The 20,112-nt window shown below is 46.2% G+C and overlaps 1 protein-coding gene across 1 annotated transcript; it reads left to right on the forward strand.

The window, feature by feature from the left end:
• Window positions 1-10,145: 10,145 nt before the first annotated feature.
• TBCB (tubulin folding cofactor B) lies at window positions 10,146-17,697 on the forward strand. The gene is made up of 6 exons (XM_084814748.1): window positions 10,146-10,316; window positions 13,415-13,558; window positions 14,323-14,419; window positions 15,634-15,825; window positions 16,176-16,248; window positions 17,277-17,697. The coding sequence occupies exons 1-6, from the start codon at window positions 10,206-10,208 to the stop codon at window positions 17,392-17,394; spliced, it is 735 nt and encodes a 244-aa protein (XP_084670874.1). The 5' UTR covers window positions 10,146-10,205; the 3' UTR covers window positions 17,395-17,697.
• The last annotated feature ends 2,415 nt before the right edge of the window (window positions 17,698-20,112 follow it).

Consider the following 20,112-nt stretch of genomic DNA (forward strand, 5'->3'; position numbering starts at 1 on the left):
TATTAAAATCAGCTTTCCTAAAATCCAGGGTACGCGTTTGAGTACACTCGGCTTTTGCTTCCCTTAGAACCAAGAACTCAAGTACAACATGGTCGCTTTCCCCCAGAGTTCCTGTAACTGCTACTTTATCCACTAAGTCATCTCTGTTGGTTAGGATCAAGTCAAGGATAGCCGATCCTCTAGTTCCTTCCTCTACTTTCTGTAGGAGGAAGTTATCCGCCACACAAGTCAGGAATTTCCTGGAGGGGCCATGTTTTGCAGAATTTGTCTCCCAACAAATATCGGGGAAATTGAAGTCCCCCATTACTACTACATCATGCTTCCTTAAAACATTGGCTATTTGCTTTTCAAAAGTTTCATCCTTGGCTTCTCCTTGATTGGGTGGCCGGTAGTAGACTCCGACCACCAGGTTCCTTTTATTCTTTGCTCCATTTATTTCAACCCAGATGCTCTCGATGGGGCTACCAAGCTCCTCCTCCTGTATTTCTGTGCAGAGATATGTATTTTTCACATACAGTGCAACCCCGCCTCCCTTTCTGTTCCTCCTGTTCTTTTTGAACAAGTTATATCCTTCAACTGCTGTATTCCAGTCATGAGAGTCATCCCACCAAGTCTCAGTTATACCTATCAAGTCATAATTTCCCTCCTGTATTAAGAGTTCAAGTTCATTCTGTTTGTTTCCCATACTCTGGGCATTAGTATATAGACATCGAAGACCATGTGCTTCATAGTCTGGCTTTCTTCCTACATGTGTCTGAAGACTATTATTGGGCGCTATCAGCGCTGTTCTCTCCATTGCAGTGCATGCGCCTACGTCCATTGTTACCCCCAACATTACATCTCCCTTCCCCGTAGGATTCAGTTTAAAGCCCTCCTGATGAAGTTCTTCATGCTGTGTCCAAACACATTCTTCCCAGCCTTTGTGAGGTGCAACCCATCCCTAGCCAACAGCCCATCTTCCAGGAAGTATAGCCCGTGCTCCCAGAATCCAAATCTCTCTCGTCGGCATCTCTTCTGGGATGACTGTCTGAGTTGGGAGTGGGAGGCACTGTTCTGCAGTGGTTTTAGTCCTACTTGGAGGTCTGGCTCCAGAAGGTGGTACTTGGGGAATATTGCTCAGCCCCATGGATTCTCCAGCATGGAGTTCTGCAGGGGTCTATTTTGTCCCCCATGCTGTTCAACATCTGCATGAAACTGTTGAGTGCGGTCATCAGCTGTGCAGCACTATTCCTCCTTTTCATCTTCATCAGGTGAGGCTGTGGATGTGCTAGATCAGTGCCTGGCTGTGACAGTGGACTGGATGAGGGCTCATAAACTGAAGCTCAATCCAGACAAGACTGAGATGCTGGGAGTGGGTGGTTCTGCTGACTGGATGGAGGGTGCTCAACCTGTCTGGATGGGGTTGCACTCCCATTGAAGGAACAGTTTCGTAGCTTGGCAGTTCTCCTGGAGCCATCTTTGTCACTTGAGGCTCAGGTGGCCTCAGTGGCAGTGAGTGCCTTCTACCAAATCCGATTTGTGGCCCAGCTATGCCCCTATCTGGACAGGGATAACCTGGCTTCAGTAGTCTATGTTCTGGTAACCTCCAGGTTAGAGTAATGCAATGAGCTTTATCTGGGGCTGCCTTTGAAGATGGTTCAGAAGCTGCAGCTTGTGCAAAATGTGATAGCCAGATTGATTACAGGGACTAGAAGGTCCAAACATATAAGACTAACTCCAGCCTGCCTACACTGGCTGCTTGTATGTTTCTGAGCCTGATTCAGGATGCTAGTTTTGACTTATAAAGCCTTACATGACTTGGGACCCCATTACCTGACGCCTCTCCTGACATAAACCTACCCATACAGTATGCGCAGCATCTAAGGTCCTCCTCTGGGTGCCTCCTCCAAGGGAGGTTCGGAAGGTGGCAACAAGGGAGAGGGCCTTCCTGGTGGTGACCCCCCAATTCTGGAATGATCTCCCCAACAAGGCCTGCCTGGCGCCAACACTGTTATCTTTTCGCACTTTTCTCTTTTCTCAGGCATTTGGCAGCATTTGTTGTTCAGTCGTTAAGTCGTGTCCGACTCTTCGTGACCCCATGGACCATAGCACGCCAGGCCTTCCTGTCCTGCGCTCTCTCCCGGAGCGTGCTCAAGTTCATATTCATTGCATCGGTGATGCTATCTAGCCATCTCATCCTCTGCCGTCCCCTTCTCCTGTTGCCTTCGATCTTTCCCAGCATCAGGGTCTTTGCCAGGGAGTTTTCTCTTCGCATTAGGTGGCCAAAATATTTGTGCTTCAGCTTCAGTATCTGTCCTTCCAATGAGCAGTCAGGGTTGATTTCCTTTAGGATGGACTGATATGACCTCCTTGCAGTCCAGGGGACTCGTAAGAGTCTTCTCCAGCACCAATTTGGCAGCATACGATGAGTTTAATCAGGTCCTGGATTTGTCTTATGGTCATGGTTGATTGCTCAAAGTTGTTTTATTTATATGTTGTCTCTGTGTATATTGTCTGTTCATGTATTTTTATGCAAATGGTTTTTAATCATAGAATCATAGAATAGTAGGGTTGGAAGGGGATCACATCATGGATCACTGCCTTGTTGTGGTGAAGGGACTTGCGTAACTCAGTGAAGCCATAAGCTATGCCGTGCAGGGCCACCCAAGATGGACAGGTCATGGCACAGAGTTCTGACAAAATGTGGTCCACTGGAGAAGGAAATGGCAACTCACTCCAGTATTCTTGCCAAGAAAACCCCATGCAACGTATCACAAGGCTAAAAGAGATGACGCCGGAAGATGAGCCCCTCAGGTTGGAAGGTGTCCAATATACTACTGGGGAAGAGCAGAGGGTATTTCCAAGTAGCGCCAGAAAGAGTGAAGCGGCTGGGCCAAAGCCGAAAGCACACTCAGCTGTGGATGTGTCTGGTGGTAAAAAGAAAATCCGATGCTGTAAAGAACAATATTGTTTAGGAACCTGGAATGTCAGATCAATGAATCCAGGTAAGCTGGAGGTGGTCAAACATGAGATGGCAAGATTGAACATCGACATCTTGGGAATCAGCAAACTAAAATGGACAAGCATGGGCAAATTTAATTCAGGTGACCATCATATCTACTACTGTGGGCAAGAATCCCTTAGAAGAAATGGAGTAGCACTCATAGTCAACAAAGGGGTGGGAATAGCAGTACTGGGGTACAATCTTAAAAACGATAGAATGATCTCAGTACGAATCCAAGGCAAACCATTCAACATCACAGTATTTCAAGTCTATGCCCCAACCACTGATGCTGAAGAAGCTGAGGTTGATGGGTTCTATGAAGACCTACAACACCTTCTAGAACTAACACCAAAAAAAGATGTCCTCTTCATCATAGGGGATTGGAATGCTAAAGTAGGAAGTCAAGAAATCACCGGGATAACAGGCAAACATGGCCTTGGTGTACAAAATGAAGCAGGGCAAAGGCTAATAGAGTTTTGCCAAGAGAACACGCGGATCATAGCAAACACTCTTTTCCAACAGCACAAGAGGCGACTCTACACATGGACATCACCAGATGGTCAATATCGAAACCAGATTGATTATGTCCTTTGCAGCCAAAGATGGAGAAGCTCTATACAGTCAGTAAAAACAAGACCTGGAGCTGACTGTGGCTCAGATCATGAGCTTCATGTTGCAAAATTTCGGCTTAAATTGAAGAATGTAGGGAAAACCACTAAACCATTCAGGTATGACCTAAATCATATCCCTTATGAATATATAGTGGAGGTGAGGAATAGATTTAAGGGATTAGACCTGATAGAGTGCCTGAGGAACTATGGACGGAGGTCCGTAACATTGTTCAGGAGGCAGCAACTCAATCCATCCCAAAGAAAAAGAAATGCAAGAAAGCAGACATCAGGCTGTCTGATGAGGCTTTACAAGTAGCTGAGGAAAGAAGGGAAGTGAAAAGCAAGGGAGAAAGGGGAAGATATATCCAACTGAATGCAGAGTTTTCTCTGAATGCAGAGACGCTTGCTCCTTGGGAGGAAAGCTATGGCAAACCTAGACAGCATAGTAAGAAGCAGAGACATCACCTTGCCGACAAAGGTCCGTCTAATCAAAGCTATGGTTTTCCCAGTAGCAACATATGGCTGTGAGAGCTGGACTATAAGGAAGGCTGAGCGCCGAAGAATTGATGCTTTTGAACAGTGGCGCTGGAGAAGACTCTTACGAGTCCCCTGGACTGCAAGGAGGTCAAATCAGTCAATCCTAAAGGAAATCAACCCTGAGTGCTCATTGGAGGGACAGATACTGAAGCTGAAGCTCAAATATTTTGGCCACCTAATGTGAAGAGAAAACTCTCTGGAAAAGACCCTGATGCTGTGAAAGACTGAAGGCAAAAGGAGAAGGGGACGGCAGAGGATGAGATGGCTAGATAGCATCACTGATGCAATGAATATGGACTTGAGCACACTCCGGGAGAGAGCGCAGGACAGGAAGGCCTGGCGTGCTATGGCCATGGGGTCACGAAGAGTCGGACACGACTGAACGACTGAACAACAACAAGGGTTGGAAGGGGCCTACAAGGCCATCGAGTCCAACCCCCTGCTCAATGCAGGAATCCAAGTCAGAGCATCCTTGACAGATGGCTGTCCAGCCTCATCTTGCATGCCTCCAGTGTGGGAGAGCCCACCGCCTCCCTAGGTCATTGGTTCCATTGTTCCATGGTCTCTACTACCCATTCCACCCAAGCACCACACACACACACACACACACACACTATATCAGGGGGGCAGAATCTCTTTCAGCCTAAGGGCTGCATTCCATTTCAGAGAAGCTCTCAGGGGCCACATTCCAGGGGTGAGCAGGGACAAAGGTGAAAGGGCAGAGCCACAGGCAAAAACATCAGGGCCAAAGATACCCACAGATTGTCGCTTAAAGCTCCTATTGCCACGAACTCAGCCTTAGGGGAGGCATTTCAGTCTTTCAGAATGGGGAAAAAAACTGCACAAAAGCCAGGAAACCACATAATAATCGTTGGTTAGGAGGAAAGGGGGGGCAGATTTGGCTTGGAGGCCAAGGTTCTGCACCCCTGCACAATGGACACAATGCATTCCATGCCTTTCTAGCATAAACATCTAGGAAATAAATGGGAGTTGAGCAGAAACAGTCCTTAGTGGAGCGGGTAATCCCATATTCATAGGCACATGCCAGACTGATCCTAATGATATAGAATCATAGAATAGTAGGGTTGGAAGGGGCCTACAAAGCCAATGAGTCCAACCCCCTGCTCAGTGCAGGAATCCAAGTCAGAGCATCCCTGACAGATGGCTGTCCAGCCTCGCCTTGAACGCCTCCAGTGTGGGACAGCCCACCACCTCCCTAGGTCATGGGTCCCATTGTCGTATTGCTCTAACAGTCAGGACGTTTTTCCTGATGTTCAGCCGGAATCTGGCTTCCTGTCACTTCAGCCCATTATTCCGTGTCCTGTACTCTGGGATGATCGAGAAGAGATCCTGCCCTTCTTCTCTGTGACAACCTTTCAAGGACTTGAAGAGCGCTATCATATCTTCCCTCAGTCTTCTCTTCTCAAGGCTAAACATGCCCAGTTCTTTCAGTCTCTCCTCAGAGGGCTTTGTTTCCAGTCCCCTGATCATCTTTGTTGCCCTCCTCTGAACCCTCTCCAGCTTGTCTGCATCCTTCTTAAAGTGTGGTGCCCAGAACTGGACACAGTACTCCAGATGAGGCCTGACCAGTGCTGAGTAGAGGGGAACTAGTACTTCCTGGGATTTGGAAGCTATGCTTCTATTAATGCAGCCCAAAAGAGCATTTGCCTTTTTTGCAGCCACATCACATGGTTGGCTCATATTCAGTTTGTGATCGACAACAATTCCAAGATCCTTCTCGCTTGTAGTGTTGTTGAGCCACGTATCCCCCATCTTGTAACTGTGCCTTTGGTTTCTTTTTCCTAGGTGCAGAACTTGGCATTTATCCCTATTAAATGTCATTCTGTTATTTTCTGCCCAGCACTCCAGTCTATCCAGATCACTTTGAATTTTCTTTCTGTCTTCCGAAGTATTAGCTATCCCTCCCAATTTTGGGTCATCTGCAAATTTGATCAGCATTCCCTGCACCTCCTCCTCCAAGTCATTAATAAAAATGGTGAAGAGCACTAGGCCCAGGATTGAGCCCTGCGGTACCCTGCTTGTTACCTCTCCCCAGTTTGAGAAGATCCCATTGAGAAGCACTCTTGGAGTCCGAATCTGTAGCCAACTGTGGATCCATCGGATCGTTGTTTCATCTAGCTTACTTTGAGCTAGTTTGCTCATCAGGATATCATGGGGCACTTCGTCGAAAGCTTTGCTGAAGTCGAGGTATATTATGTCTACAGCATTCCCACAGTCCACAAGGGAGGTTACTTGATCAAAAAATGAGATCAGATTCATCTGGCAGGATTTGTTCATGACAAATCCATGTTGGCTTCAAGTAATCACTGCATAGTTTTCAAGGTGCTTCCAGATGGATTCCTTTATCATCTGCTCCAGAATTTTCCCAGGGATTGATGTCAGACTGACTGGTCTGTAGTTCCCAGGTTCTCCTTTTTACCCTTTTTGAAGATAGGGACATTAGCCCTCCTCCAGTCATCTGGCACTTCCCCCGTCCTCCATGATTTCTCAAAGAGAATAGACAGTGGCTCTGAGAGTTCTTCTGCCAGTTCCTTTATTACTCTAGGATGCAGTTCATCTGGCTCTGGAGATTTGAACTCATTCAAAGTAATTAGGTGTTCCTTGACCATATACCTATTGATCTCAAGCTGCAACCTGCCCCTTCAGTCTGTACTTCACCTTTGCCAGGGTGGTCATAGACCCTCTTTTGGGAGAAGACTGAGCCAAAGTAGGAATTGAGCACCTCTGCCTTTTCTTGGTCATCTGTTATCATTTTGCCATCCTTATTTAATAGCTGAACAACCATTTCTTTCCTCTATCTTTTACTATGCACGTAGCTGAAGAAAGCCTTTCTGTTGCTTTTAGCATCCCTCGCTAACCTCAGCTCATTCTCAGCTTTAGCCTTCCTGACGCCATCCCTGCAATTCTGTGCTACCTGCCTATACTCTTCCTTTGTTGCTTGGCCTTCTCTCCGCTTCCTATATGTGTCCATTTTTGTTTTCAGGTCATCCCTAAGCTTTTTGTGAAGCCACATTGGCTTCTTCTGTTGTCTTCCACCTTTTCTTCTTGTTGGAATTGTTTGTAATTGTGCCTTGAGAATTTCCTTTTTTAAAAGCTCCCACCCATCTTGGACTCCTTTTCTCGTTAGCGTCGCTTGCCATGGGACCTTACTGATCATTCTTCTGAGTTTATTAAATTCAGCTTTCCTAAAATCCAGGGTACACATTTGACTACACTCGGCTTTTGCTACCCTTAGAACCAAGAACTCAAGTACAACATGGTCGCTTTCCCCCAGAGTTCCTGTAACTGCTACTTTATCCACTAAGTCATCTCTGTTGGTTTGGATCAAGTCAAGGATAGCCGATCCTCTAGTTCCTTCCTCTACTTTCTGTAGATCTTCGTAAACTGCCCAGAAAGCTTCAGCTATGGGGAAGTATAGAAATGTAAATAATAATAATAATAATAATAATAATAATAATACAAGAACTGAGTGACTTGGGATATCACACTTGGAATATCACTTGGAACATCTCTCTGGGATGTTAAGCGCTCAGTTCTTTTATATGGGGATGAGATAACAGTGATTTCCAGTACAATAACTAGAATATGAAGGCTTCTGAGAAAGCGGAGTTCTGCACAAGACAGGATTTGTCTATTACCTATGCTAAGACTAAGGGCATCTCTATACCAGCCCAAATCCTGCATTTAGAACAGGGCTTTCTGCTTCCGTTTTAAATGCAGGATCACAGTGACCCCTTTTTTTCACCCGGGTCCTTTTCCCCCTCCCCTTCCCTCCTCCTTCTCCGGGTATCTGAGTCTTCCATTATCTTTCATTGATCTTGCTCTCCTTCTTGCTGCAAATTTGATAGCTCATTATCTGCGATCTATTTAAAAACAAAACAAAACAAAGGGCATTTAGTGCAGGAGACACCTTGGAGGGTCACGGTTTCATGTAAAGAGCTCACAAACTTTCGTGAAGGAGCAATCTCAATCGCAGGATAAAAGCTCCATGTGAAGAAAGTCTAAAATTGTAGTCTTTGGGAAGAAGAGGAAAACCCATACACGGAAGCTGGATGATAAATGTCTTGAACAATTGTGTAGCTTCAGATATTTCTGAGCCTTTGAATCAATGCCCAACTTTCACGGAGACAACATCTAGATACAACTAAGTTGAAACTATCTCAGTCTATCCAATCTCTGTTTCAATGTTGTAGATCACAAGGGGGATGCCTGGTCACCCCTGCAGTTGAGGTACTACTGAATAAGGTAGTTCCACAACTGGCATATGGGGTGGATGTACAGGGATATACGAATGCCTCTGTGAGGTGGCCCGGAATTCTTTTATGAGATCCCTCTTAACTGTCCCCCATGGTACACTGGCATCACTTTTAAGGGCAGAAGTGGGGCTGACTTGTGTTAAACTGTCTACTCATGTTGCACTTGCTTTATATTGGCTTAAGCTGGTTTATATGAGTGACTCCCACCTTCCAAAAAAATGTTTTCAAAAGCAACTTCAGACCTCATCCCAAAAAATGCTGGGTAAATTTGACCAGACCTATGTTGCATGCTTATGGGATTGTTACTGAATCTTTACCTTCCTTTCCTTTTGATGGAGTAAACAAGATGCTTAAAGAAAAAGAACTATCTTCATTTAAAATCTCACAGGTGTCTCATTCCTGTTGGTACCTGTTGTATAAGATGTCATTTGTTCTGGAGAGTTATAACTCTTACTGTGGCCCCCTTAAGAAAATTATTCACAGCATTACATGTCCAGTGTATGCTCTCCGCCTTTTGGGAGGGGAGATTTGATAATACACCAGTCCATCAAAGGCTTGGTATCTGTGGGCCTGGGGAGGCTGAGGATGTGACCCACTATTTACTAAGATGTCCCCTTTATGACCACCCCAGGCATAAACTCCTTGCTATTATTCTCTGGTCTCCGGCAAACGGACCTCTTATAGATCATAGAACCCTAGAATGGTAGGGTTGGAAGAGGCCCATGAGACCATCGAGTCCAACCCCCTGCTCAATGCAAGAATCCAGGTCAGAGCATCCCTGACAGATGGCTGTCCAGCCTCATCTTGAATGCCTCCAGTGCAGGAGAGCCCACCGCCTCCCTAGGTAGTAGGTATGTGCTCTTCTTTCTGGCATTGTTTTTGCTACTGTCCAGGAAGCAAAATTTGTCTTGGCAGCAAGGAAAATACGTGCCAAATCCCAAGGGGTTTAGGGGGGATGTTTCTGTTGGATAGGTGTATGTTTGTATATATAAGTATGTGGCTATATTGTTTTCTTCTGTTTCTCGTGGCACATTGTACCACATTGTGGCAGCCTATGGCTACAAGCAATAAAATTACTACTATTTATTATTATTATTATTGCTGCTAGTAGTATTGTTGTTGGCATTATTATAGCTGTTAATATTATTATAATATACGGATACTATGTACTATAATAATATAATTTAATATATTAATAATTATTATATAATAGCAATTATTCTTGCTATTCTTGTTATTATTCTTCCTATTACTACTACTACTACTACTATTATTTAATTATTGCTAGCATTATTGTTGCTAACGGATGTTTCGCATCTCAGTGCCAGCGTCTACTCCGCTCCATGCCCCACTATGCGCACTGCCGCCTGCGCAACAAGCCGTTGCCCTCACTTTAACTGGGCTTCATTCCGTCGCGTTCCTCTACATCGCGCATCGCCATTGGTCCCGACCCCTCTTTCTACACATAACCCGGCTTCCTATTGGCGAATCTCCCGTGCCGGCTTCGAGGGGCGGGGGAGCCGCTCACTCACGCCCGAAGAGGAACGCGGGGAAGGAGGCCGACGACGAAGCGGACAAGAGAGAAGATCCGTCTTGCCCGCCGCGTTATGGCGAGCCTGGGCGCTGATTGGTGAGAGAGGGCCACGGGGCGGGACGAGTGCCGGGCAAGACGCGAAGCGATTGGCTGGCCGAGGGAGCGGCTGGCGGCCGATTGGCTGGGCGCCGGGAGCGGTCCGTGAGGGGAGCGTGAGGCGAGGCGAGCGCGGTAGCTGCGGTTGGGGAAGCGGGCAGGTCGGGATGAGCGTGACGGGGACGCCCGCGGTGGTGTCGGTGTCCATCAGCAGCAGCCTCAACTCCTTCCGGGCCCTGAAGCGCTACGCCCGCGGGCTCACCATCGCCGAGTTCAAGGTAGGGGGAGCCCCCTCCCCCCCGTTGGGGATAAGGCCCCCGGACGCCCCTCAGCCCCCCCGCGAGAGACCCCCGGAGGATCCCCTCAGCCCCCCTGGGCCCCCTACAGCCTCCCTGAGAGAGACCCCCGAAGACCCCCCCGCGAGAGAGACCCCGATCTCCCCTCAGCCCCCCTGCGAAAGAGACCCCCGGGCCCCCCGAGGCCCCCTTCAGCCCCCCCGTAAAAGAGACCACAGGACCCCTCTCAGCCCCTCTGAGGGGGACCCCGACCTCCCCTTAACCCCCTCGGGGAAAGACCCCCCCAGAGAGAGACCCCCCTGAGAAACCCCAGCTCCGCCCAGAGGTGGCCTTGTAGGCCCCTCCCAACCCTACTATTCTGTGGCTATTCTATGAGTTCCAAACCCCTCGGATCCCCCCGCCCCCGCTGCCCAGCAGAACCTCCTGGCCTGTCTCCCCCATCCATTGTGTGCTTATGTGGAGGAGGGGGAGGGAGAGACACTCCCTTCTGGAACTCCTCCCCCTCAAAAGAAAAAGAAACCGAAGTAGGAGTGCTGTCCCCTTAAAAATATGTATTGGTGGACTCATCACCCCCCCCCCCCCGAATTATGGGACTATAATTTTTTAAAATAAATAAATACCTATTTTTTTCCCTCCCAAAACAGACAGGATTCGGACTGTCTTCTTCCCCGCCCTCCAAGGAACTAGATTTTGCCCGACTTGTACACATGTACAAACACAATTCTGGCCTTTTCCCCTCCTTTATTTTTTTAATGTAATGTTTATTTTAAATTATTTTAAGGCCGACTTTAGGGGAGGCACTGTATCCTTCAAATATTTTCTGCCCCTCCCCGACCCTAACCCCAAAGAAAGACAACCTCCCGCCAATGGAAGTGGCTCAAACCTCCTGTTCCCACCCACACCTTCAGTCTTGGTAGATCTAGCTTTTTCATAGAATCATAGAATAGTAGGGTTGGAAGGGGCCTATAAGACCATTGAGTCCAACCCCCTGCTCAGTGCAGGAATCTAATGTCTTCACTCTTGAAATACTCTCTCTTCTTCCCCACCCCCACTATTATTTATGTATTTACAACATTTGTATACAGCTTCAGATCTGAAACAGATTCTGGGGCTGTGAACATAAGAGGTAAAATAGTAAAAAGATAAAAAGCATTAAAAACACCATACTAGAATTATTCTTGTTCTCACCATGTTAAAATATTCACCAAATGCCCACATGCAAACAAGGGGGACTAGACCACACTTCTCCACCACTCATGATTGTTGATCAGGTGAGCCCTGAAGCTCCGCTTATTTCAGATGGGCTCAGCCCCCTCCCATGCATCTCTGTCTTTGCCATCAAAAGACATTTCGGTTCGGCACTGGCTCCATTGCTGCTGCCAGGAGCATATGAATTCTTTACTGCGTTGCTCTGCTCCGTCATGTGCAGGCTCCAAAGGGGATGCTGGCTTGTGACTGTCCCTGCGATGGGAAAACGGTTCCTGTGCTGTTGAGAGCAGCATGCCCCCTTTGTGGCCACACCAAAGTGGTTTGGAGTGGCAGCCAGACCACTGCAGGTGCTTTTGGTTCACCCAAGGACTGCAGTGTCCCCAGAATGCAGAGAAGCTGCTGCTTTTGCCATTGCTGCTTCCTGAGGGCCTGTCCATTCAGGTAGACTTCCGCACTGCCCATCTAGCATTCCACAAGAGAAATCCCTTGCAGAAAAAGGAAACTGCCCCCCTGCTTTGATTTTGGAGCATAATCCAAGCTTGTGCTTCACAGCTAGATTTTGAACTGTGTGGTGTGCTTCTGATCATGCGGATTTTTACACACACGCGTGCGCGCGCCCAGTTCCTCTGCAGATGGCACTGTTTGTCTCACTGCTAGCTTTTGCTTGCAAAGCTGCACTTTTGTGCTGTCCATCTATCTCCTGCTGATCTAGCGCTTGCTCCAAGTTCCAGTCTTGCTTGTCTGTGTTTCCAGCTTTGATGGGTGGGAGTGCCTCCTGATTTTCTGGGTTGTTTTACTATGTGCACTCCCTTCTCCCCACCTCCAGCTCTTGGTGGAACAGCGCAGGTCCCCATTTTAAGGTGCAGTCCCCAACAAACAGGCCTCTGTCAACAGAAAATCCTTTTGTGTACCATGCATCCAGACTGGGATTAACTGCGGCTTGGCAGCTGGTGACCAGTGCCCAACTGAGTAGCCAGCCAACCAGCTTTCCTGCTCTGTGTGTGCCCCCACCCTCTGTGGCTGCAACCTGTGGCCTTGTGCCAAAAGCTGGCTTTTGTTTCCCACCAGCATGTTTTTTTATTCCAGCAGTGAGAAATTAGCGTGCAATTTCAAGGATGGGGCTTGCCAATACTCTCCCCCTTCATTTGCTGTTTTCAGTCCCACCTTTGTTCCCAATACTGCTTAACCTCTTTAACTCCATAATTTGCTATAAGCTACATAGACTGCATCGCAGGAATGGTCTGTTTGTTGCTCAGAGGATTTAGAACCCTGGTTAGCAACTAGAGGTTTAGAGCCATTTTGTGAGGCATGTGAATAGGTGAGTGAGCCAGTGCCCTAATCCCCTCTATCCCTGCCTGCAGGTGCTGTTGCCACAGACACCTATCTGTCTGTTGAACAAAGGGCTGGATGCCCCTGATCTCGTCTGATCTTGGAAGCTAAGCAGGGGCAGCCCTGTTTAGTACTTGGATGGGAGACCGCCTGGGAATCAGGCTTCCTGCATTGAGCAGGGGGTTGGACTCGATGGTCTTGTAGGCCCCTTCCAACCCTATTATTCTATGATTCTACCCCTCTTGAGCCTCAGGTTGGCAGCTGTGGAGGGGGACGAACCATCTCTTATATAGTTAAATCAGACCCAAGAGAATTCATTGCTGCTGATCCTAGCTTACAGTCATCACTAAGGTGCCTTTGCACTGCAAGTTGACTGCTAGACCTCCTGTATCACTGTAGAGATCAAACATGACCAGTGTAGGTTGGTGTTAAAATACTGCTGTAGTTATTATTGGGTAAGGCAAGGGGAGGGAAAGTTTACATTGTTGTTTGTCTGCGAGAAATATCCCTCACTATTCTGATTGGCTATGTCTGTCCAACAGTGTAAGTTGGAACTGGTGGTTGGAAGTCCGGCGTCATGCATGGACCTCGAACTCTATACTCCGGACGACAAGTTCGTGATGAAGCTGGACAGCGATGAGTCTTTGCTGGGGTCTTACCCCATTGATGATGGGTGCAGGATCCATGTGAGTGTTGAGCTTGTTCTTCTATTGGGCAATAGAAGGCTAACCAAGGCTCTTCTTATATAAGAGCTGAAGAGCTTCTGCCCTTTGAAGCACCTGTCTGGTTCTGAACAAGATTGTGCTTTTGAGAATGTTCATTACCCTGAACTTCTTCCAAAGTATGAGCCATCTTCTGGATGTGATGGCTAGTGTTGTCTCACCCCTTCCTCCATTTTATTTGTGTAGCTTCATCCATGTATGAAGCACTTTACAAAGAATGAGAGGTCAGGCCCTTGCCCCAAGGGTCTTACAATCTAGAGATAGACACAAAAGAAGGGAAATGGAGGTAGGGGTAGATAGGAAGACTGAGCAGTTATTTCCTTGGGGCTAGGGACCTATCCTCTTTGCTTATGCTGTCTAGATGATTATGGGAGTTGTAGGCCAACGCATCTGGAGGGCACCAGGTTGGGGAAGGCTGCTATAAATAATGACTAATAATAATAGTAATAATCTGATCTTTTAATTTTGGTGTGCATTTAATAGCTGGGTTTGCTCCTAGCAGTAAATGTGTCCGTGTATTCTATATATAAATGTAATCCTTAACATTAGAATCAAGCATATGGCAAATGAGTCCAGCTATGAAATAGAATTCAGGGCCCCCTTTACAGTTGGTTTCAACTTGGCTGTGCCTTTTTTTAAGCTTAAGCCAATTGCCACCCTGTGTCTTTATTTAAAATAAAAGTTACAGTTAGCAGTAATGTGAAGTGCCTGTTTTCTTTGGCCTATAGGTTATTGACAGAAGTGGGGCAACAATTGGGGAATATGAAGATGTGTCAAGAGTGGAGAAATTCGAGATACCCGATTCTGAATATGACAAAAGAACAGGTTAGAATGGATGGTAGCATCAAAAATGAACATGCGTTTGAAGGGCAAAAGCTGTCTTATCCCAGAAATGGTATCTTAAGGCTGCAGTCCAGGGGTCCCAGGGAGGGAATACATAAATAATGGGGTGGTGTGCATGTGTTTGTGTGTGTGTGTCTGTGGAAACTACATAAGCCCTGGAACTCGGGTATTTCCTCTCATTGGAAGCAATGAGGGGAAAGTTCTTAAAAAAAAAAAATCAAACAGTTGTAAAAGACCAAAGACACATCTTTTTAATTTGGCTTTTTAAATTGTTAGGTATTTAAGGTTTTTAATGTTTCATTATATCTTTATGTGTTTATAATTTTTTTCTGAATTTTTGTAAATCTCCTTGTTTGGCTCCAGAATGGAGGTATAGAAATGCAATAAAGACATAATAGAAAGAGGGAAAGCTGCTCTCCTTCCACCCTGCCGGAGTAAGCCAGTAAGACATAGGAAAAGGCAGATTCTCTGCCTCAGTTTCTTCCTCCCCCGTAGGATTGTATAGCAAAACTTCTTGGGATTGGCTCTACGTGTGTGTGTGTGTGTGTGTGTGTGTGTGGTGAGTTGCATGTATGCCTGATGTGTAGTGAAAATGCTCATATTCTTGATTACCACTGCTGGTTTATTTGCATGCGTAAATCAGTTTATAGAGGGGTCAACATCACCAAGTAGATGGCTGTGTTTCAATCTGCCAATCTCTTAAGGGAACCTAGTTTATTGTTTTTTTACTTCAAGAAAAGCTAGTTTACTCCATTTTAATGGAGCCAACACGCCCACCCCTTTCTCAGCCTTATGAACTGACACGGATGGACCCTTGGTCTGATCCAGCATGGCTGTTAAGTTATGTCCTTATGTTCCAGTTTTTAAGTTTCTTGACCTTGTGAATAAATCAAATCTCGAAAACATAAAAGTGGTATTTACAAATGATTCTTGATATAAGAGTTCCAAGTGGTGTGTGTGTGTGTGTGTGTGCGCTTTTAAATGGGTGCTTTTATGAATATTGCATTTTTTAAAAAAATCATGGTAGACTGTGTAGAATGTTGGTTGAATACTTAGATTCAGTTATCTATGCAGAATGGTTTTAATATTAAACTAAGTGTGGGCTTGTGGGGAGGAAGGTGTCTCATAATGTGTCTTTTAAGCAATGCTGCCTCTCTGTACTGAGGCTAGGACCACCTTCTCTTTCTGTCCTGCAGATACAGCACGTTCCTTCATGAAACGCAGTAAGCTGGGGCAGTACAACAAGGAAGAAATGCTGAGGAAGGAAGCAGAGCAAGAGCAGAAGTTAGTGGAGGAGAAGGCCCTGGCAGAGACCATTTCTGTGGGGGCGAGGTGTGAGGTGCGGGCATCAGGACAGCCCAACAAACGGGGGACTGTGATGTACGTTGGTGAGTACATAGGAGACCCACCCTTTCCATTGCTCTTAGAGAATTACTTCAAGAGGGACATTAAAAACTGATCGGAGAAACTGGTGGGAGGAGCACTTTAAACTCCTCCTCCTCTTTGGCTCTGCTCTTCAAACAGAGTGGCCTTGAAGCACAATTCTGACAGAATTCAGTAGCACATTACATTGTGACTGTCGGGGCTTGAACAAGATTTATGAGTCTCTCTTTTGCATTACAAGAATGTACAGGCTGCTTCAAGTCGCAGTGCAGCTTGTCTAAAGTAAAGCCCATTGAACTTGTGTCTGAGTGAGCATGCTCAGGACTTTAAGACGCCTTCCCTTTATTCTTCATAGGCCTAACAGAGTTCAAGCCTGGCTACTGGATTGGCATCAAGTATGATGAGCCTTTGGGGAAGCACGATGGCAGGTAAATCTCTCCCTGTAACTGGCACCTTCTTCTGACTCGGTCTACTAAACTGGCCGGCCATGACTATGGTAGTCTCATGGCTTCACACTGTGGAGCACTGAAGCGTGACCATCTTAACTTGTGGCACGTGACCTGCAGTGGGTAGTTCAGTGTCTGAAAGCACTTCCACAGCTTATTAATAGAAATATTGCAAGGTCACTAAACTAAAAATCCAAAATGGTTGATGGTGTTCATAGATTCACTCTGTGCCATCTCAGAAAGATGAAAATGTGCCCAGTGCGGTTTGCTCCAATGCTTCCTCAGTGTTACTACTCTAACAGTGTGATACCCAATATTTCCACAATTCAGAACATTTCAGGGTAGGTTAAGAATATGGCTTCTCTGTGGAGAGGGACAAGGCCCATCAGCCTATATGCAAGTCCAGAGTTCTGTGCGCGTGCGTTTGCGCGCAGTGATTCTTTGAGAGGGCAGACTGGTATTTGCAGAATTCACCTTCCCAAGAATATCAGCTTTTATTTGAATAAGCAAAGCAAAACAAGTTTCTAGCCCTTATTATTGTGTAGATATGTTTGAAGAATTATTTTGTGCTGAGATCTCAGAAGCTAGAGAGGCAACTGAATAATGTTTACAGTGGTTTAGGGGATGGGGGGAGAACATCGTTCTTCACGCCTTCCTAATGGCAAGCAAAACCAGGATACTTTTATGCAAAATCATAAAAAATGGTAGAATAATCTATGAAAAGCAGATTATGCAAAACAATGAAACTCCCGTAATTTCTAGAGGCCACAGAATGTAGGTTGCCCAGGTGCAGAATTCTTGTTTTCTTTTTTTTAAAAAACACCCCATAGAATACACACCGTTCTGTTCACATCTTATTCAGTCATATGAGGTATTTTTAAACACCCATTGCATGTACTGGGGGCAGGAGGTCACACTACCCTCCAACCAGTCAGGCTTCTCTTCAAAATGCTCTCTGGAAACATACATTGGGTTTGACTGTGTTTGTTCTGCTCTCCTTTCCTTGACAGCGTGAGTGGAAAGCGGTACTTTGAGTGCCAGCCTAAGTATGGAGCTTTTGTGAAGCCTCAGCACGTCACAGTGGGGGATTTCCCAGAAGAAGACTATGGACTGGACGATGAAATGTGATGGGGATAGGAAGAGAAGGGGGTGGCCAAAGGAAGTGGAGAGGATCACAAAGGTCTCTATTAGTGCAACTGCCCCAGTTGCAGCTGTTTCTGTGGTGCGCTGCTGCGTTCTGGTTCCGTGTCGGAGGTCACTTGGGCGAGCCAGAAGGAGAAGACATGAAAGCCGCTGTGTGTTCTTTGACTTGTGTTGGTGGTTTTTCTTTTTCCTGATTGTCTCTGTTCAGTGAAGATGCCACATCCCCTTGATTTTTCTCACATACACACCCTTTTGTGCCAGTTTGGTAACATAGAGAATATTGGAGTATCTTTGCATTATTGTAGCAATCCTTCAGGGGAGGTGGGGTGGGGGGCAGCAAGATACCTCCTCTTTGTCCCCACAGTACAGGCTACCAGTTCCAGAAGCAGAACACGTTGAAAGGAGGACCTCAGAACAGATTTGTATGAGATCCTTCCAGCTTTTAAGAACAAAACAACCTAAACTGAAATATTTCTGTGACCATTCATTTTTTTTCCATTGTGGACATTTTTTGTGCTGCTAGCTGATGCTATGTAATAATTACAAATTAAATCCGGGGGGGGGGGGGGGGGATACATTCCAGACAAGAGTATTTGTGTGTGAGCATATTGTATCTTGCACGCTGAATTCCAGGCGATCCTGAGAATTGGCTGGGTATAGTTTTAAGAAAAGCTGCCTTATATTGGCCATTGGTCTGTCTTGCCCAGTCTTGCCTACTGTGGCAGCAGCCCTCCAGGTCTTTGGGCAGAGGCTTTTCCCAAACTTGCTATCAAGATCATTTTAATTAAAAACATAAGAGTCGTGCATTTTTAAATTATGTTTAATTAAAAACATAAGAGTCATCAGATCAAAGGCCCATCTAGTTCAGCATTCTGTTCCCCCAGTACCCAACTAGTTGCCCCACTGGCAAGCTCAGAAGCAAAACATGAGGGCAACAGCACCCTCCTGCTCATGTTTCCCAGCAGCTGGTATGGAGAGGCACACTGCTTCCGATACTGGAGGTAGGCTGTTGCTGTTATGGGCAGTAGCCACTGATAGCCTTATCCTGAGAGTTGTATAGAGTGTTTGCTCTAGCACTGAGCTACATTTTTGCCCCTGATAATATTTTGGGGTGTGTGACCAATTAGAGGCGGGCAACCTGGTGCCTTCCAGATACTTGGGACTCCAACTCCTATAATTCCTGACCATTAGCCATGCTGCCTGAGGCGGATGGCAATTGCATAGGAATATGATCTCCATGCTCTGTTCCCCTCTTGCCTTGCCTGCAATGATTTCCTTGCTGGTCTTGCTTTCTGCTGTCTCCAGTCAGTTTGGAAATCATCTGCTAAATTAATATTCTGTGGCTATGACTTCCTCAGTCCTCTCCCTGAAATGCTAACACTGATAGGTTCTGCTTCAACTTCAAGTTTCTAATCCTTGTTATCTGCCTTGTTCTATACATCTTGCCTTGACTCCTCTTGTACCCCTTCCTGCTCCTTTCATTTTATGTAAGTTTATCAGCAGTCACGCTCTTGGCCTTTCTCCTCCCTTTCCTATCTTTGTGTCTTCTACCACAGTGCTCCTCCAGCCAGTAACAGCCTCCCTCACTTGTGCTCATGTAGTCCTATTTCTTCAGCAAAATCCTAAATCACCTAGGCCTCCTCACCTTGTCTGGTTGTCATCCAACTCTTTTTACCTCCCCACCTCTCGTGTATTAACCCTGGGTTCTTCCACCAGCAGAGCATGTCTAGCTGTTAAAACTCCTTGGTCAAGTATTGTGTCCTTTATGAAGCTAGTATAGCATCTAGCCGTGACTGGAACTGAATAAATGTGAAGCACTAGCAATGTTGGTGAGGCCTCCTCTTTCGCAACTTGGATGGATGTGAAAGTTCAGGCCTCAGTAGCCAAACAACATGCATGATTACACTGAAATCTGACTGTTCCCAAGCAGTGACAGTTGTGGTCTTTTGTCTCTATCCTATTCTGTAGGGTTGTCGTAATAAAAAAAAACAAGGATTCATATCCTCTGTGTGGGTTAGATACTGGGCCAAACTCGTCTTTTCTTTACGGTCACTGAACTTGAGCCGGACATACTAGAGAGTGAAGTCAAGTGGGCCTTAGGAAGCATTAGTAACAACAAAGCTAGCGGAGATGACAGTATTCCAGCCGAGCTATTTAAAATCCTAAAAGATGATGCTGTTAAAGTGCTGCATTCAATATGCCAACAAATCTGGAACACTCAACAGTGGCCACAAGACGGGAAAAGGTCAGTTTACATTCCAATTCCAAAGAAGGGCAACGCCAAAGAGTGTTCAAACTACCGCACAATTGTGCTCATTTCACATGCCAGCAAGGTGATGCTCAAAATCCTACAAGCTAGGCTTTAGCAGTATGCGAACCGAGAACTACCGGAAGTACAAGCTGGGTTTCGAAGAGGCAGAGGAACTAGAGATCAAATCGCCAACATTCGCTGCATCATGGAGAAAGCAAGAGATTTCCAGAAAAACGTCTATTTCTGCTTCATTGACTATGCTAAAGCCTTTGATTGTGTGGATCACAACAAACTGTGGCAAATTCTTAAAGTGATGGGAGTACCAGACCACCTTACCTGTCTCCTGAGAAACCTGTACGAGGGTCAAGAAGCAACAGTAAGAACCAGACATGGAACAACCGATTGGTTCAAAATTGGGAAAGGAGTACGACAAGGCTGCATATTGTCACCCT

Source organism: Heloderma suspectum, chromosome 10 (genome assembly GCF_057233095.1).
Source record: "Heloderma suspectum isolate Gila_16-S chromosome 10, 16-S_ref, whole genome shotgun sequence".
Classification (NCBI taxonomy): Eukaryota; Metazoa; Chordata; class Lepidosauria; order Squamata; family Helodermatidae; genus Heloderma; species Heloderma suspectum.

Coding starts and splice junctions, on each gene's coding strand:
- TBCB (XM_084814748.1), top strand. CDS start 10,206: ATGAGCGTGACGGGGACGCCCGCGGTGGTGTCGGTGTCCATCAGCAGC. Junction 13,559..14,322: donor ATGATGGGTGCAGGATCCAT/GTGAGTGTTGAG, acceptor TTTGGCCTATAG/GTTATTGACAGAAGTGGGGC. Junction 14,420..15,633: donor TGAATATGACAAAAGAACAG/GTTAGAATGGAT, acceptor TCTGTCCTGCAG/ATACAGCACGTTCCTTCATG.